Source organism: Pseudorca crassidens, chromosome 20, assembly GCF_039906515.1.
Source record: "Pseudorca crassidens isolate mPseCra1 chromosome 20, mPseCra1.hap1, whole genome shotgun sequence".
Taxonomy (NCBI): Eukaryota; Metazoa; Chordata; class Mammalia; order Artiodactyla; family Delphinidae; genus Pseudorca; species Pseudorca crassidens.
The window spans coordinates 19,317,023-19,335,395 of NC_090315.1; the positions used below are offsets into that span (position 1 = coordinate 19,317,023).

The following is an 18,373-nucleotide window of genomic DNA, read 5'->3' on the forward strand; positions in this document are numbered from 1 at the left end:
TCTTGAGAACGAAAGAAGGAACTGGAGGAATCAGGCTCCCAGACTTCAGACTATACTACAAAGCTACAGTTATCAAGACGGTATGGTACTGGCACAAAAACAGAAAGATAGATCAATGGAACAGGATAGAAAGCCCAGAGATAAACCCACGCACATATGGTCACCTTATCTTTGACAAAGGAGGCAGAAATGTACAGTGGAGAAAGGACAGCCTATTCAATAAGCGGTGCTGGGAAAACTGGACCGCTACATGTAAAAGTATGAGATTAGATCACTCCCTAACACCATACACAAAAATAAGCTCAAAATGGATTAAAGACCTAAATGTAAGGCCAGAAACTATCAAACTCTTAGAGGAAAACATAGGCAGAACACTCTATGACATAAATCACAGCAAGGTCCTTTTTGACCCACCTCCTAGAGAAATGGAAATAAAAACAAAAGTAAACAAATGGGACCTAATGAAACTTAAAAGCTTTTGCGCAGCAAAGGAAACCATAAAGAAGACCAAAAGACAACCCTCAGAATGGGAGAAAATATTTGCAAATGAAGCAACGGACAAAGGATTAATCTCCAAAATTTATAAGCAGCTCATGCAGCTTAATAACAAAAAAACAAACAACCCAATCCAAAAATGGGCAGAAGACCTAAATAGACATTTCTCCAAAGAAGATATACAGAGTGCCAACAAACACATGAAAGAATGCTCAACATCACTAATCATTAGAGAAATGCAAATCAAAACTACAATGAGATATCATCTCACACCAGTCAGAATGGTCATCATGAAAAAATCTAGAAACAATAAATGCTGGAGAGGGTGTGGAGAAAAGGGAACCCTCTTACACTGTTGGTGGGAATGTAAATTGATACAGCCACTGTGGAGAACAGTATGGAGGTTCCTTAAAAAGCTACAAATAGAACTACCATATGACCCAGCAATCCCACTACTGGGCATATACCCTGAGAAAACCATAATTCAAAAAGAGTCATGTACCAAAATGTTCATTGCAGCTCTATTTACAATAGCCCAGAGATGGAAACAACCTAAGTGTCCATCATCGGATGAATGGATAAAGAAGATGTAGCACATATATACAATGGAATATTACTCAGCCATAAAAAGAGACGAAATTGAGCTATTTGTAATGAGGTGGATAGACCTAGAGTCTGTCATACAGAGTGAAGTAAGTCAGAAAGAGAGAGACAAATACCGTATGCTAACACATATATATGGAATTTAAAAAAAAAATGTCATGAAAAACCTAGGGGTGAAACAGGAATAAAGACACAGACTTACTAGAGAGTGGACTTGAGGCTATGGGGAGGGGGAAGGGTAAACGGTGACAAAGCGATAAAGAGGCATGGACATATATACACTACCAAAAGTAAGGTAGTTAGCTAGTGGGAAGCAGCCGCATAGCACAGGGAGATCAGCTTGGTGCTTTGTGACCGCCTGGAGGGGTGGGATAGGGAGGGTGGGAGGGAGGGAGATGCAAGCGGGAAGAGATATGGGAATATATGTATATATATAACTGATTCATTTTGTTGTGAAGCTGAAACTAACATACCATTGTAAAGCAATTATACTCCAATAAAGATGTTAAAAAAAAAAAAAGAACAGATAAAGAAGATGTGGTGTACACACACACACACACACACACACACACACACACACACAAAATGGAATATTACTCAGCCATAAAAAAGAATGAAAATGCTATTTGCAGCAACATGGAAAAAAATAAATAAATAAAATAAAATACTTAGGAATCAACCTGACCAAGGATGTGAAAGACTTGTATGTTCAGAACTATAAAACACTGATAACGGAAATTGAAGATGATTCAATAGAAAGATATCCCATGCTCTTGGACTGGAAGAATTAATATTGTTAAAATGGCCATACTACCCAAAGCAATTCACACATTTAATGTGATCCCTATCAAATTATCCATGACATTTTTCACAGAACTAGAATAATCCTTAAATATATATGGAACCATAAAAGGCCCAGAATTTCCAAAGCAATCCTGAGGAAAAAGAACAAAACTGGAGGCATAACTCTCCCAGACTTCTGACAATACTACAAAGCTACAGTAATCAGAACAGTGTGATACTGGCACAAAAACAGACATATGGATCAATGGAACAGAATAGAGAGCCCAGCAATAAACCCACACACCTACAGTCAATTAATCTTCAACAAAGGAGGCAAGAATATACAATGGAGAAAAGACAGTCTCTTCAGCAAGTGGTGTTGGGAAAGTTGGACAGCTGCATGTAAATCAGTGAAGTTAGAACACACCCTCACAACATAAACAAAAATAAACTCAAAGTGGCTTAAAGACTTAAATATAAGGCATGACGCCATAAAACTTCTAGAAGAGGACATAGGCAAAACATTCTCTGACATAAATCGTACCAATGTTTTCTTAGGTCAGTCTCTGAAGGCAACAGAAATAAAAGTAAAAGTACACAAATGGGACCTAATCAAGGTAATAAGCTTTTGCACAGCAAAGGAAACCATAAACAAAATGAAAAGACAACCTATGGAACAGAAGAAAATATTTGCAAATCATGTGACTGACAAGGGCTTAATTTCCAAAATATACAAACAGCTCATACAACTCTAAAACAAAAACAAATAACCCAATGAAAAAATGGGCAGAAGACCATTTCTCCAAAGAAGACACAGAGATGGCCAAAAGGCACATGAAAAGATGCTCAATGTCACTAAATATTAGAGAAATGCAAATCAAAACTACAATGAGGTACCACCTCACACCGGTCAGAATGGCCATCATTAAAAAGTTTACAAACAATAAATGCTGGAGAGGATGTGGAGAAAAGGGAATCCTCCTACACTGTTGGTGGGAATGTAAATTGGTGCAGACACTATGGAAAACAGCATGGAGGTTCCTTCACAAACTAAAAATAGAGCTAGCATATGATCCAGCAATTCCACTCCTGGGCATATATCCAGAGAAAACTCTAATTCCAAAAGATACATGCACCCCAATGTTCATAGCAGCACTATTTACAACAGTCAAGACATGGAAGCAACCTAAATGTCCATCAACAGATGCATGGATAAAGAAGATGTGGTAATATATACACAATGGAATATTACTCAGCCATAAAAAAGAATGAAATAATGCTATTTGCAGCAACATGGATGGACCTAGAGATGATCATACTGAGTGAAACAAGCCAGACAGAGAAAGACAAATATTATATGATATCACTTATACATGGAATCTAAAATATGACACAAATGACCTTATTTACATAACAGGAACAGACTGACAGACACAGAAAACTTACGGTTGCCAAAGAGGAAAGGGGGTAGGGGAGGGATAAATTAGGAGTTTGAGATTAGCTGATACAAACTAATACATATAAAACAGATAAACAACAACAAGGTCCTACTGTATAGCACAGGGAACTATATTCAATATCCTGTAATAAACCATAATGGAAAAGAATATGAACAAGAATATATATATATATATATATATATATATATATATAAATGTATGTATGTATCTGAATCAGTCTTGGCTGTACAACAGAAACTAACACTACATTGAAAATCAACTATACTTCAATAAAGTAAAAAAATAAATTAAATAAAAAGGAAGGTCTTGGTTAGAGGGGTTCTGGGAAGGTGGCCACAGTGAGGTGTCATATTTTTTGACTCTCGCTGAATCCCCCACATAAAGACAGACAGAGCAGTGAGACAGCAAAGCCAAAGCCAGGGACATACTGCAACAAAACGTAATTAACAAAACATCCCCATGGACCCCAAAATAAAAGCAGATGAGGATGATAACATAGGAGAAACTCCAGGTGACCCTGGGTTTGGCACTGACTCTTTGGATACAACAACAAAAGCACAGTCTGTGATAGAAAAAATTGGAAAGTTGGACTTCATTAAAATTAAAAACTTCTGCTGTCCAAATGGCACTATAATCATCTTTTAGTATCCACGGAGGATTGGTTCCAGGACCCCCTGTGAATACCAAAATTATTGGATGCTTAAGTCCCTTACATAAAATGGTGTAAGAATTTGCATATAACCTAAGGACAGCCTAAGGATATACTTTAAATCATCTCTAGATTATTCATAATACCTAATACAATGTAAATGCTATGTAAATAATTGTAAATACAATGTAAATGCTATGTAAATAGTTGTAAATACAATGTAAATGCTATGTAAATAGTTGCTGGACCACTGCAAATTCAAGTCTTGCTTGCCAAATATTTTAGGTTTGAGGTTGGTTGAATCTACGGATAACAAGAGCTGACTATATAAAGAAAATGAAAAGACAAGCCAATGGCTGGGAGAAAATTTTTACAAAACACATATCTGATAAGACTGGGATCCAAAATATACAAAGAACGCTTAAAACTCAATAATAAGAGAACAAACAACTCAATTAAAAAATGGGCAAAAAACCTGAACATATTATCTCACAGCTATTTCAGCAAAGAAGATTACAGCTGATAAATAAGCATATGAAAAGGTGCTCAACATCACGTCATCAGGGAATTGCAAATTAAGACAATGAGATACCACTACACACCTGACTGAATGGCTAAGATCTAAAACACTGACAACGTCAAACACTGGCAAGGATGTGGAACAACAAGAAGTCTCATTCATTCATTGCTGGTAAGAATGTAAAATGGTACAGTCACTTCAGAAACCAGTTTTGTAGTTTCTTACAAAGCAAAACATAGTCTTACTATATACATAATCACACACAACAGTCACACTCTTTGGTATTTACCCAAATGAGTTGAAAACTTCTGTCTACACAAAAACCTGCACTTGAATATTTATCCTAGCATTATTCATAATTGCCAAAAATTGGAAGCAACCAAGATGTCCTTCAATAGGTGAATGGATAAACAAACTGTAGTATATTCAGCCATAAAAAGAAACGATTAAGCCACAAAAAGGCATGGAAGAATCTTAAATGCAAACTGCTAAATCAAAGAAGCCAGTTCAAAAAACCTACACCCTGTATGACTGCAACTATATCACATTTGAAAAAGGCAAAACTACAGAGACGGTAAAAAGATCGGTGACTGCTACGAATTCTGGGGAAGAGGTAAAGGGATGGACAGGTGGAGTGCACAGGGGACCTTCAGGGCAGTGAAAGTGTTGTGTGATACTGTAACGGTGGATATGTGTCATCACACACTTGGCAAAGTCCATAGAACGTACACTGCAAGGAGTGAACCTTAACTTAAACTGTAGGCTTTAGTTAATAATAATTATCAATATTGGCTCATCTATTATCACACATGTACCACAATAATGAAAGACGCTAATAATAGGGGAAACTGTTGGGGGCGCCGGGGGAGAGTACAGGGGAACTCTGTATTTTCTGCTCAGTTTTTCTGTAAAACTAAAACTGCTCAAAAAAATAAAATCTATTAATTTAGATAACAACAACAAAAATAGCAGATGAGTAAAAACCACCCACATCACAAGACCTGCGTGGTATCACTGTGTGTGCAGGAAGCAGCACTGGGAGGTATGAGCTCGTCTGAAAGACTAGCAACAGGAGGATTCCACAAGAGGCAGCAGGTGTTCGTTGAAAACACGGTGGGCCTGGGTGACAAGGGCAGCTGCACTGGAAGGCTTTCCTGCATTCTGATAGTGGGTGAAGGCTGGGCCCCTGTGAAATCTCCAAACTGTCCACCCAGGGACAAGAGAGATGAAGGAAGAGAAAGGCCAGATGTACCTGGGTGAGGGGCACAGAGCCAGGGCATCTCAGAAATCTCAGAAACTGTGTTTTCATTTTTTTTTTTTTTTTTTAACCAGACATGGAAACAACAGAAATGGAAACTCTGTGAAATTAGAAAAGCTATCCTGACCCACACCTCCTCCTCAAATTTAAGGAAAAGGAATTTTACCGAAAAATGAGCAACAGCAAAGTATCAAGGTCAAATCCCATATTAAGTTACAATAATAAAAAAGAGAGTAAGAAGCAGAATAACAGTCCCTAGAGACAATGAAGGCCACCAGAAAAATGTATCCACAAAACAGATGAAAACTGTACTCCAATTTCAAAACTAGCTGCCTTTTAGCTTATTAAGAAAGTGACACATGATATAAAAGAACCACATAAGTCAGAATTTTAAAATGTAGAAATGAGGTGATAGAACTTGGGAAGAATCAGAATTTAAAGACAAAAATCATTTCATCAATGAAAACTGTATGGGGTTGAATGGTAATCCGTGCCTCCTGCCACGCCCCCAAAGAAAACTGTCTCTGTGCTAACTCCCACGATCTGTGACTGTGACCTTATTTGGAAAAAAGGTGTTTGCAGATGTAATTAAGCATCTCTGGGTGAGGAGATCACTGCGGATTATGGGCGTGGGCCCTTTATCCATTGACACGTGTGCTTTGTAAGAGGCACAGAGAGAAGAGGAGAGGGTCATGTGAAGATGAGGCAGAGACTGGAGGGATGTGGCCACGAGGTGAGGACAGGCCAGGGCACGCCTGGAGTCAACAGCAGCTGGAAGAAGCAGGAAAGGGAGTCTTCAGACGGAGCACAGCCTGCTGACACCTTGATTTCAAACTCTGGCTTCCAGGACTGTGAGAGAATAAACTTGTGCGGTTTTAAGGCACCCAGTTCATGGTATTTGTACAACAGCCCCAGGAAACGAGTACAGCACAGCCACACAAGGAGGAGCACAAGCATGAATGAACATAACAGATTCGCCCTAAGGGAAAGGGAAGGTGAAGGCAGAACACTCAAACTCAAAAAGAAAGGAAGAAATAATAAATAAATAAAAAAAAAAGATTCACAAGAAAGTGACAACTCAACTCAGCAATTCTATCTGTATCTCAGAATATTCCCCAAAGGAATAATCATGGATGATCTGAAAAGGTTCGTGTAATCATCACATTATTTTTAATAGTCCCCAAAGGGAAACAACTTTCTTTCTAAAAAGATAACTAAGAAATCCCTAAATTTAAGTGGTTTATCTATCTTCCAATTTGATCTTGGTTTTATGAACGAACTGGCACCTTGAAATAAGGCACCGTATAAGAACCCTTAAAATAAGTGCCTACTGTCAGATTAATGGTGGTAATTAGTACTGCCATAATTGCCTTCTATTAAATTCTACCTCTTAAAGAATGAAAGTTGTTCATTAAAATGACCATTAATCATTGGACAAGTTCTTTAATAGGACTTACTTTTATGTATCCAAACACTGGTAGAGTTTGGTTGGATAACTTCCTTGGCATGTCTACTTCTGGATTAACATGGTGTCGATCAGGACAGATCCTTTTGTCTCTGAAAAAAAGGAACAGGATTTTAAAACCGGGAAAAAAAAAAAATAACAATTTTCAACATGAATTTTAAAGTATTCACCAGGAAAGTTAATCTAGAATCGAAATCAGAGAACTTGTATTCCAAACGCTGTAAAGTTAAGTAACCGAATGCTGTAAAGCTAATTAGATCCCTCAGATGACACTAACGGTATGTAAGTAAGTGGAAAGGACCCTGAAGTTTAACTGGCACTAAGTAAACTCAAAGGACAGGGTTGCTGCATTACTTCTCCAGACAGTCTTAAATGCAGTACGTAGATGAACAAAATATACTTCCAAAATAAAGACTCTGAATCAGAAACACATCACTATAACCCACAACAGGGGCCAATGAACCTCTAAACCAGGAGCCATTCCGTAACCCAAACTGAGAAATAGTTAAAGCTTCAGTTTTAAAATTCAATATTTTATTTAAAGGCATAATCGAAATTGCTGCTAATAACCTGGATAATGTACATAATTCAAAGAAGTTAATTTCAATAGTTATCTTAAAATTAAATTCAATCCAGTAGATATCTAACAGACATCTACTACTCAGTCCCAGAGATCCACTGATCAAGTATTGGCATCGTGTCTGGATCCCTGACTCAGAGATCTCCTGACTGTTAAGATATATCCACGTTCTCCAAATTGATTCATATAATCAGTGCAGTTATCAAAATTCCAGCAACGTTTTTGAAGAAACTGACAACCCTTTCTAAAATAAACATGGAGATGCATTAGACTTAAAATGCCAAAAAAACCTTGAAGAAGAGCAAAGTTGGAGGACTTAAATACCATTTCCCAAGACCCGCTATAAGCTACAGTACTTAAAAAAGTGTAGTACTGGTGTAAGAATAGACAAATAGACCAATGTAACAGAGAGAGTCCACAAATGGATCACATATACTATCGTCTGGGTTATGTCAAAGGCACCAACTCAGTGAGAACACAACAGTGTTTTAAATAAAGAATGCTGGAGCAAGAGATTATCCATACAGAAAAAAGTAAACCTTGCCCCATATCAAACACTATACACAAAAATTAATTCAATATAGATTATATGCCTAAATGTGAAAGCTAAATCTATAAAACTTCTAGAAGAAAATATAGAAGAATGTCTTCATGATCTAGAGATAGGCAATTTATTTCTTATATTAAAACACAATAAAACAGTAACCATAAAACATTTCATCAAAATTAAAAATGTCTGTCCATTGAAAGACTCTTAAAAGAGTGAAAAGGCAAGCCACAGACTGGGAGAAGTTTCTCAAAGCATATATGCGTATCTCTGACAAAGCAGTTGTATCAAGAATAAACAAATTATTCCTATAAACCAATAAATACCCCATTTTAAAAATGGGCAAAAGACCTGAACAGGCATTTCACAAAAAAGGATGTCCAATGTCCTACAATCATGTTGAAAAGCCATTCAACGTCATGAATTCTTAGGGAAATGCAAATTAAAATAACAACGGTTTTCCCCTACACCCCCACGAATACTAAGTGTTGGTGAGGACACAGAGCAACCCAAACTCCCTCACACACCCCTGGTGGGATCACAAGATGACCAACCGCTCTGGCAAAGTTAAACACAAGTCTACCCCATGACCCAGCAATACCACTCCAGAGTATAATATATACCCAAGAGAAACGGGTGCATAGTTCCAGAAAAGGACACGTACAAGCGTGTTCATGGAAGCTTCATACATAATACAACTCACAGGCCCGTCAAGAGTAGAATGGATATATACATCGTGATATATTCATATAACAGAATTTTTAAAAAATATTTATTTATTTATCTTGCTGCGTCAGGTCTTAATCGCAGCACACGGGATCATCGTTGCGGTACTTGGGATCTTTTGTTGTGGTGCACGGGCTCTTCATTGCGGCACGCGGGCTTCTCTCTAGTTGTGGCACGGGTTCCAGAGCGTGTGGACTCTGTAGCAGTTTGTGGCACGCGGGCTCTCTAGTTGAGGTGCGTGAGCTCAGTAGTTGTGGCACATGGGCTTAGTTGCCCTGTGGGATGTGGGATGCTAGTTCCCCGACCAGGGATCGAGCCTGCGTCCCCTGCATTGGAAGGTGGATTCTTTACCACTGGACCACCAGGGAAGTCCCCACACAATGGAATTCTAAGCCACAAAATAAATAAATAAATAAAATACCAATACATGCAACATGGAGGAATGCCACAGACAGTATTGATAGATGGAGCACACTACAATTCCATGTATATAAAATTCTAAAACAAGCAAAATTAGTCAGTGCTGGTAGACAGAGTGAGGGTGGTTACTTCAAATTGGGAAGGAACAGGAGGGCATCTTGCAGGGGCTCCCTCAGAGCTGGGCCGTAGCTCACATGGGTTGCATATGCATATAACCACCATCAAGCTGTAAACTTATCATCTGTGCAGTTTACTGTATGCTACATGTCAGTTATGAAAAAGATGACTGGCTTACTTGCAAAAACCAAAAGCCTTAAGATACGGACAAAGAGGCCTTCTGGCTTTGTTATCTTCTTTGGCTTCCAGAACCCCTGCAGTAAACTCATAGAGCTCTGAAGGAATCTTGGTATCTGCTCGCTCCAAGTAGCGCAGGACGCCAACTGCATGGCAGGCATTTCTCTCCGTCAGCAGCAACACAGATTTGGTTTTTTTCTCTCTCTGTTCTGCAGGAGAACCCTTAAAATTGGGGGTGAATAAAGGAAGCAGATCATCCGTACCAGTCTAAATGATAAAACTTCCCGGACTCTGCATTTGTCATTATGTGGAAAACGCCAGTGAAACATTAAATGATAATATAAATTAATCAAACCTGTTCAGTTACACTCTGAAAATGATCAGACATGCAATACAGGCGTCCACCAAAAATTTTCGGCGAGGAAGGAAAGCTGAAGTGAATCACACACGTGGCATCGGTGATGGCCAAGAGTGGTGTGCAATCATCTGTTAAGGCTGGAGAAAAGGATTCGGACAATTTCAAATGAAGCTGGAATTTTACTGCACATACTTTACAGAACAATTCCAGGAACCATACTTCAAAACATTTCTTTACTGCATTTTACTTTTCAGATGCAAAGAAACTTCCTTCCCATTTCTTTTCCCAAAATGTCAAAGCCCAGTAATTAAATTCCAGAGAAAAGTGGTCTCCTTTTTAACTCGAAAAATGCCTCTATTACAAATCTTGGCTGCCCATATGGTTTTCACTTATTTTACACGTTTTGACTTTTATATTTCCAATATTAAACTTAACAATCATTTACGACAAGCTTCATCACAGGCATATACATGTGACAGTGATCCTTGAGCTGGAACTGCAGGGAGCACAGCTAGCCCAAGGGCCGCTCGCTGCCTACTAACCTGAGACACTTGGATTCCACCTCAGTATCAAAATCATAGCCAAGGTTAATTTTCACTTTGAAATTCACATTACTAATACATTCTCAATAAATCTGGGAAATGATGAGAAATTTGGAGGAGGTAAATAAATTAATGAATTGAAGACATGATTCCTATTAGCTCAGCCTTCTCTAAATACAAGTAGAAATTAAAATACTTACCTAATACAATGTGAGAACCAGAACTTAACTTCTTCTTCCACTGTTCTGAAACACTTTTTAAATTAAAAGTCATTTCTTTATGCATTTTCAAACAAAACACGGAACTGCTTTCTACTACCTAAAGATGAAACCAAAGGGGCCAGTTCACAGTCAGGAACATAAGCTTGAAGATAATTTTTCGTCAATAATTATCGATACAAATCATTTAAAATTATCTGTGAGGGTCTCACCTCACTGATCCACTAATTCTAAGAATGAAATGCTTGTAAATTTAAAGAAACATATTTTCAAAATTCTATGGTTTATATCTAAAAACTTGCTCCAGTGAAACAAACATGATTTTGCTAAAACTATTTTCCTTCCTTTTGAAATAACGTGTACATACATATATGTGCGTGTATATATACTTGTGTGCATGTATACTTACCTACACAGATTATCTGTAGAGATATGTATACGTATACATGAAATTTATGGTACTATTGTCAAGAGGGTACTGTTGTTTTTCACTATACCTGCTTGTTCATCTTTGCTAAGGTCGGTGCACTACTGATTCTTTTGTATTTGGCCTCATTTCTACACTTTAGCATTAATTTATATACAATTAGATTAAATAAATCTTTAGCCAATTGGCTAAATGATGATATACTTTAGCATTATCGTCTCTATTGTCTTAAATAGAGGGTTCAGAAGATGTTGGCACGTCTTCATGAACCAGATCCTTTTCATGCTCTGCCAGGTCCCCCTTGTGGACCGCTGGCTTCCATGGGAAGGCTGTTTCCCTGTCAAATACATAACTACTCCAAGTAATTCTCAGGTGACTCAAGATTCAACCACAGTCTAAACAAGCAGTAAGAACGTTTCATGTGTGGAAGGGCTCACCTTACACACTATTTCTGTTTCAGCTACAGAACCGGTGAAGATCAAGGTCTTCTGTGCCTGACTTGGAACGAAATCAAGAGTCTGGAGTAAAGTGGAGGTCTTTTCACATTCCAGGCAAAGACGTACTACCTGGTAATGAAATGCAGAAACAGTGGGATTTTTAAAAAATGTTCAAGGTGCTCCAGTTTTACTTTTTATGGCAAAGTCATAATTTTAATAGGAAAGAAGGTATAGAAAAGCAATATAAATTTAAATACACAATTACAGATTGTATATGAAATTAATACTGTAATCTTTTAATATTAAGCCATGAATAAAGGTTACTTGCTTGGGCTCACCAACCCCCCACCACACACACCCAGGACTCTTTACCTGTTGGACACTGCCATAGAGGGCAGCCTCCTCCATGGCTGTGATCACAATGTAGGGGTCGTTCATGAACTCTTTGATTAACTGCTCTATATGTCTGTTCCAATGAACTCCAACTGCAACAATCTGATGTGGGGCAGATTCCCTTTCTTCAACTTCAATAATTTTTTTAAAGTTATCTAATATAGGAAACATCTAAAAAATCAGCATAATTAATTTCACTTTTATTTCAAAAGAAACTAATAATTAGTTTGACAGAACATAAAATGTAAGGAATGTATATTTTCTGTTCTCAGAGTGGGAAAGGTCTTTAAACATGAAAGTAAAAGAAAAAACTAAAAAGGAAAAATGTTTATGTATAGACAAAATTAAAACAAACATCTAGGTAAATACCGGCAACACAGGTAACAAAGGATGAACAGCCTTATATAAAAACTTCTACAAACTAGTTAGAAAAAGATGATCCCAGTGAAAGAAAACAAGCGAAGGAAATGAACAAGCAGCTCCTAGAAGAATGGGTACAAATGGCCAGTATAAATTAATGCTCAATTTAACAAAGTAATCAAGGAAATACAGATTAAGCAAATCAGATGCCACGTGTAACAATCAGCCTAGAAAAGAAAGCTGGACGAGGGCCTCCTACTGCCAGGGGTGCAGGCAGTGTGGCGCGGAGGCACACTGCCAGAGGGAGTGCAAACCCATCTACACTTTCAGAGTGCCACTGAACAAGGCAGTGTTCCAGATACTAGCTTTGCAAATAAGAACTGAGGCAGTCAGTAAGTCACAAAGCCTGGGCTTGACCTTGGGGCCACTGCTGCTCCCAAAGGAATGCTCCTGACCTTCATGCTACACTGCTTCCAACAAGTGCCTTTTAAGAATTCATAGCCTTTGATCCATTAATCCCCTTCCCAGGAATTTATCCTAAGAAAACACATGCCAAAAGATGTTTCTTCAGCTACACACATACACACAAATGATGCTAAATGTCCATATATAAGACAATCAGAAAATAAATTATGTTATGTCCACAGGGTTCAATACCACATGGCCAGTAACAATCATGCTAGAGAACAGTTAGTAGCAATACTCACAATGCCGTTCACTGAAATGCAAGTTACAAACTAATACATAAAATAAGGTAACAGTAACAATCATGCTAGAGAACAGTTAGTAGCAATACTCACAATGCCGTTCACTGAAATGCAAGTTACAAACTAATACATAAAATAAGGTAACAGTAACAATCATGCTAGAGAACAGTTAGTAGCAATACTCACAATGCTGTTCACTGAAATGCAAGTTACAAACCAATACATAAAATAAGGTCCTGATATTATTAATTATATGTATCAATAGACACAGGAATTACAAAAAGAAAAGAAATACTCTAAAACAGTAACAGTGGTTACGTAACCTCTGAGCATAAGATTATGGATGTTGGGGTTTTTCAAGGGTTCTTCTCTATTTCTCAAATTTTCTAAAATAGAAGTATTGCTTACATAACCAGAAAAATATTGATTTTAGAAAATGTCCCTGGGAAAGAAATTTTGCTCTTCAAAGAGAACTTTAACATTGGGTAGGAAATTCAGATAAATGTTCTCTCCTCTTAATTATAGCAGTTAAAGGGAAACATTTTTTAGATTAACCAGCTTCTTCCCAACTAGACACGTTTCCTGACTCCTAAAAGACTTTAATTTTACATATTTATATATATATATATAACATAGATATATGTTTCTGAGTAGTAATGACATCTAAATAAATGGCATACTTACTTGCTCATTAGCTTCAGAGAATAATATCTCCACCTCATCCAAAATCAGATGACAGAGTCTAAGAAATAACAAGCTTTGATATTTGAGAAGTCTCAGGAGGCTATGTGGTGTTGTAACAATTACATTGCCTACATTTTAAAAGAAAACACAGTTAACGCCTTAGATTTTCCACAGGTTTTTCTAACGTTTCCTTTGCTAAGATTCCACATACTTTCTAGAAATGCCTTTCAATGAAATAAACCCTGTGCTTCTTACTCAGGTGGGTGTGAGAAGAGGCCTGCCCAGGCTGCCCCTGTACTGTCTGACTAAATACCTGTGTTCCCACCAGGTTTTGAGCTCCTGAAAGGCAGGGGGTGGTTTTAGTCAACAGCTAATAAAACAGTAAGTGCTTAATAACTAGTTGATAAATGAATGAAAAGACTTAGTTTTCTCAGTAAAACAGATGTAAGCCAAGAGTAAACCTTCACCACCAACACTGATCGGTAACTGACAAGTGACGTCTGGCTGATCACCACACAAGCCCCGGGTCAGCGCTGGCTCCCAGGCCTGCCTGAGCAGGCTTCCACTGTGTTCTCTAGGGAAAACCAGATAGCTTGGAAAGGATGCTTACACCCACTTGGAAGCTTCATATTTTTGGCTTCATCTTTGTGGAGTCCGATTGTTAATACCACAGGATGAACAACAGGCCTGGAGGACACGCTATAGTCTCCCAATAATTCAAAAACTAATTGGGCCTTTTTCCACCCAGGGCACACGATGACTGCCAGAGGCTGCAAAGACAAATAAATTCACATAATTTTGGACAAAGGTTAAGAATCAAAGACATGCAGAACATCTCCCTGTACACAGTAAGCACTATAAGTTTTTGCTATCATCACTGTCATGCAGGTCAGAAAAGTCAAAATATAATTTCACTAGAATGGATTCAGACACACTGACTCAGATTCTGCTGGGGCTTAAACTATGCACAAGTATTAAATCATTTAGTCCTTAAAGTCCCCTTACAGGGTGAGACCTATTACTACCTCATTTCACAGATGAGGAGCCTAAGGGACAGAAAGGTGAAGTTTGTTGCCCAAGGCTGCACAGCTAATATTCAGAAGAAGCAGGCAATCTGGCTCCAGACCTCCTGCTGCTAAGCACAAGGATGAACTGCCTCCTGAAAGGGGCCCTCAGAAAGGTTAACGTCACTTCCTTAGGAGATTAAGTTCCCTACTGCACCATCTGACCCCTGCCCTCCACTACCCCGCAGATATCTCTCGACATCTGCCTGCCAAACACCTTCCTGGACACATGCCCTCAATTAACTGAAGACAAGAATGAGTCTCCTCTTTTTTTTACGCAGACGCAGGCAAGCGCCTGCTTCCAGGGCTCACGCCTAAATGCAGACTGACCCTGGAGATGCGGAAAAAGCAGAGTGGACACAAGGGTCAGACCTGGACATTCCTTTCTGGCCCGGCCAGGGGTCTATCTCAACACAAGCTGCATCTCATCAGTGGGCTCAGCTGCTACCTGACTGAGTGATACAAATGTATCCATTTAATATTATTAAGTCAATACATCGTAACATAGCCAACACAGATTTCCAAAGAGAACTCGTTAAACTACATGGCATAATCAGAAAAATAAACTAGTATCTTTCCTAAGATGAAATTCGAATTGTCTTTTGCACTGCTATTTTTCACCTTATAATGAGCGATGGAACCATCTGTAGTGTATCTTGGGAGAAGATCTGAGACGGGTCTCATACACATCAATTCACCTAACAGCCAAAACCCCAGCAAAGCAGATGTCACTCACTCACCATCATTTGACCCTCACATCCAATTTCTTTCCTTTCCATCATCCTTCTCAGCTATTAACTGATTCTTATGAGTGGGAAAAATAAAGTGGGATTATAAAACAGTGTGGGGTTCTGTGAAGATAATTTAAAGAAGAGGGACAAGATGACAGAAATCCTAAATTCAAGTCCCACTTCTTGTCGCACTTGTCAGCAGGTAAGAACTTTTACCAGTAACTTTTCATGAGCTTAATTTTCTCATCTATAAAATAGTGAAAACAATACACGGCATGACCATCTCAAGGGTTTGCCATGATAATTACGTGAATCGAATCAGTTAGATAATTCTATAAACTGTACAGTCATCACTAAAAGCCAGGACTCTCCCAACTCAGCCGATGGCTCACAACTAGGGGTTCTCGGTAAGAATCAGTGTGAGAGAATCAGTGACCGTGTTGAGAAAAGAGTTTCTCATAGGACGGTCTCTGTTCTGCCAGGTTTTTTTTGTTTGTTTTTGCTTTTTGGTTCTTTTTTGCGGTACGCGGGCCTCTCACTGTTGTGGCCTCTCCCGTTGCGGAGCACAGGCTCCAGTCGCGCAGGCTCAGCGGCCATGGCTCACGGGCCCAGCCGCTCCACGGCATGTGGGATCTTCCTGGACCGGGGCACGAACCTGTGTCCCCTGCATCGGCAGGCGGACTCTCAACCACTGCGCCACCAGGGAAGCCCCCTGCCAGTTTTAATGTAACTTAAACTTTACCAAAGGTTAGGTGTCAAATTTAAAATAAATATTTAATCCATTTTGTTGTTAAACAAAAATGTCTTCAACTTACTCCATTTCTACTTGGTAATGACTTGTAGCAGCCCCCTGTTTGCAAAATCGTAAGCAGTGGTGGAAGGTACAACAAAGGGTCATTTCCACAATGAGAAATGACCACCATGTCACAGCCACGTGCTATGGGAGGCCAAGAGTAAGATTCAGTGTGGCTGGGGCCCGGAAACTTATTTCTTTGAAGAGCCTACAAAACATCAACAATAACCAAAACAACAATAAAACCCAGAAAACTAATAAACTTCTCATTGCTCACTTTACCCCAGTAACGAGTATACATTGCTTAATCTGGTATTATCCAAGACCTAACTTAATAAGTCCCCCCTGAATCTTTTCCAGCAACAAACTCCTGCTCAAAAGACTCTTGCTTTTCTGGGCTCCCAAATGAAAGGATCCAACAGGCAGTCTGTTGAAGCACGAGGTGCTTTAGCATTTCACCACAGCAAAGACGTGGCTTCTCTTCCTCCTGATAAACTGCTGGTGCATCAGCTCCACTTAGAAAGTTTTTTAAAAACTTGCCTTTGTTTGCTTATTTTTCTATGCAATTCGCTGTCATCGAAACCTCCCAAATGTTCCACAGAGGAGAGTTCTCCAGCCACACTGATGAGATCTGCCAACAGGCTGAACTCATCAGCACCGTCCTCTCTCTGAAGGTCTCATCCCCCGGCCCTGAACTCCAGCTGCACTCGGGACTGGGATTCCCCTGCAACATCACCCTTTTTGCTGAAACTTTCTCGGTTGAATTTCTTGGTTTGGTGGAGAACAAATTTCGGTAGCTTCTCGACAAAGGGTACAGGGGAAGGAAATCTGAGATTCTGCACGTGTGAAAATGTCTTCATTCTATCCTTACACTTCAGTAATGGTTTGAGTACAGACCTCTAGGCTGGAAATAACTTTTCACGAGAATTGTGGAGTCACTGCTCCTCTGGTGAACTGTGGGAAAGTCTGAAGTCATTCTGATTCCTGACCCCGCCGTGGGATGGGTTTCTTCTCTCTGGAAGCTTTCATGATCTCTGAATCCCTCCAGTTCAGATGCTTCGTAGCAACGTGTCTACGCTCCTGCTCCTCGGTTGTGCTGGGTCTCCGGTCGGCAAACCCTCTTAATTTAGAAAGTCATATCCATTAAGTAAGGAAAGTGTCCATGTGTTATTCTCAGAATTTTCGGTCCTCTGCCATCATTCTTCTAGAAATCCCACTCAGATACGAGACCTCAAATTGACCCTCAAATTCTCTTTTCCCCCCCATTTCCATCTCTTTGCCTTTGTCTTCTACTTTCTGATTAACTTCTATCTTACCTCTCATATCTGTTTTTTTTATTTCCGTAGCATTTTAATTTCTAAGAGCCCTTTTTATCTGATTGTTCCCTTTGTTTTTAGTAGCACCCTATTATTGTTAAATCCAAGCAATATCCTCTCTTATCTCTGAGGATATCTATTTTCTAATGTTTTCTTCCACTCCTTACATTGTTTGTTTCTTTCAGAGTTTGTTTTGGTCTTTTTTTTTTTTTTTCCCTAGGTTAAGGCTTTCTTCCAATGTCCAAGGATCCCTGATGTCTGCTCACATCGAGGACACTGAAAGCTGACTATATCCGCAGGCAGGGCAGAGCTCATCACCATGTGAGCGTCACATCACTGCAAGGAGACAGGCAGCGAGCATGCATTTTTACTGAGAGGATTCGAAAACAGCATCACCGCAAGGTCATTCTCTAGGGCCATTCGGTTTCTCCAAACAGAGCCTCCAATCTCGTTCCTGAGAAACTGGCTGAAGATGTTCAGGAAACAGGCAGGGAGTTCACTCCCTCCCCGTGTCACTCCTTCCTCAGGTGGTCAGCCATCCTG

General features: G+C 39.2%; 1 protein-coding gene across 1 annotated transcript in view; it reads right to left on the bottom strand.

The window, feature by feature from the left end:
* TDRD12 (tudor domain containing 12) overlaps window positions 1–18,373 on the bottom strand; it is an 87,755-nt gene that overhangs the window by 23,039 nt on the left and 46,343 nt on the right. Inside the window, exons 14-22 of the mRNA XM_067717878.1 lie at window positions 16,537–16,722; window positions 14,537–14,696; window positions 13,927–14,054; window positions 12,155–12,346; window positions 11,783–11,911; window positions 10,901–11,018; window positions 10,156–10,295; window positions 9,802–10,022; window positions 7,226–7,325 (exon numbers count right to left, since the gene is read on the bottom strand). Coding sequence (XP_067573979.1) covers window positions 7,226–7,325; window positions 9,802–10,022; window positions 10,156–10,295; window positions 10,901–11,018; window positions 11,783–11,911; window positions 12,155–12,346; window positions 13,927–14,054; window positions 14,537–14,696; window positions 16,537–16,722 — 1,374 coding nt within the window. The remainder of the gene's footprint in view (window positions 1–7,225; window positions 7,326–9,801; window positions 10,023–10,155; window positions 10,296–10,900; window positions 11,019–11,782; window positions 11,912–12,154; window positions 12,347–13,926; window positions 14,055–14,536; window positions 14,697–16,536; window positions 16,723–18,373) is intronic.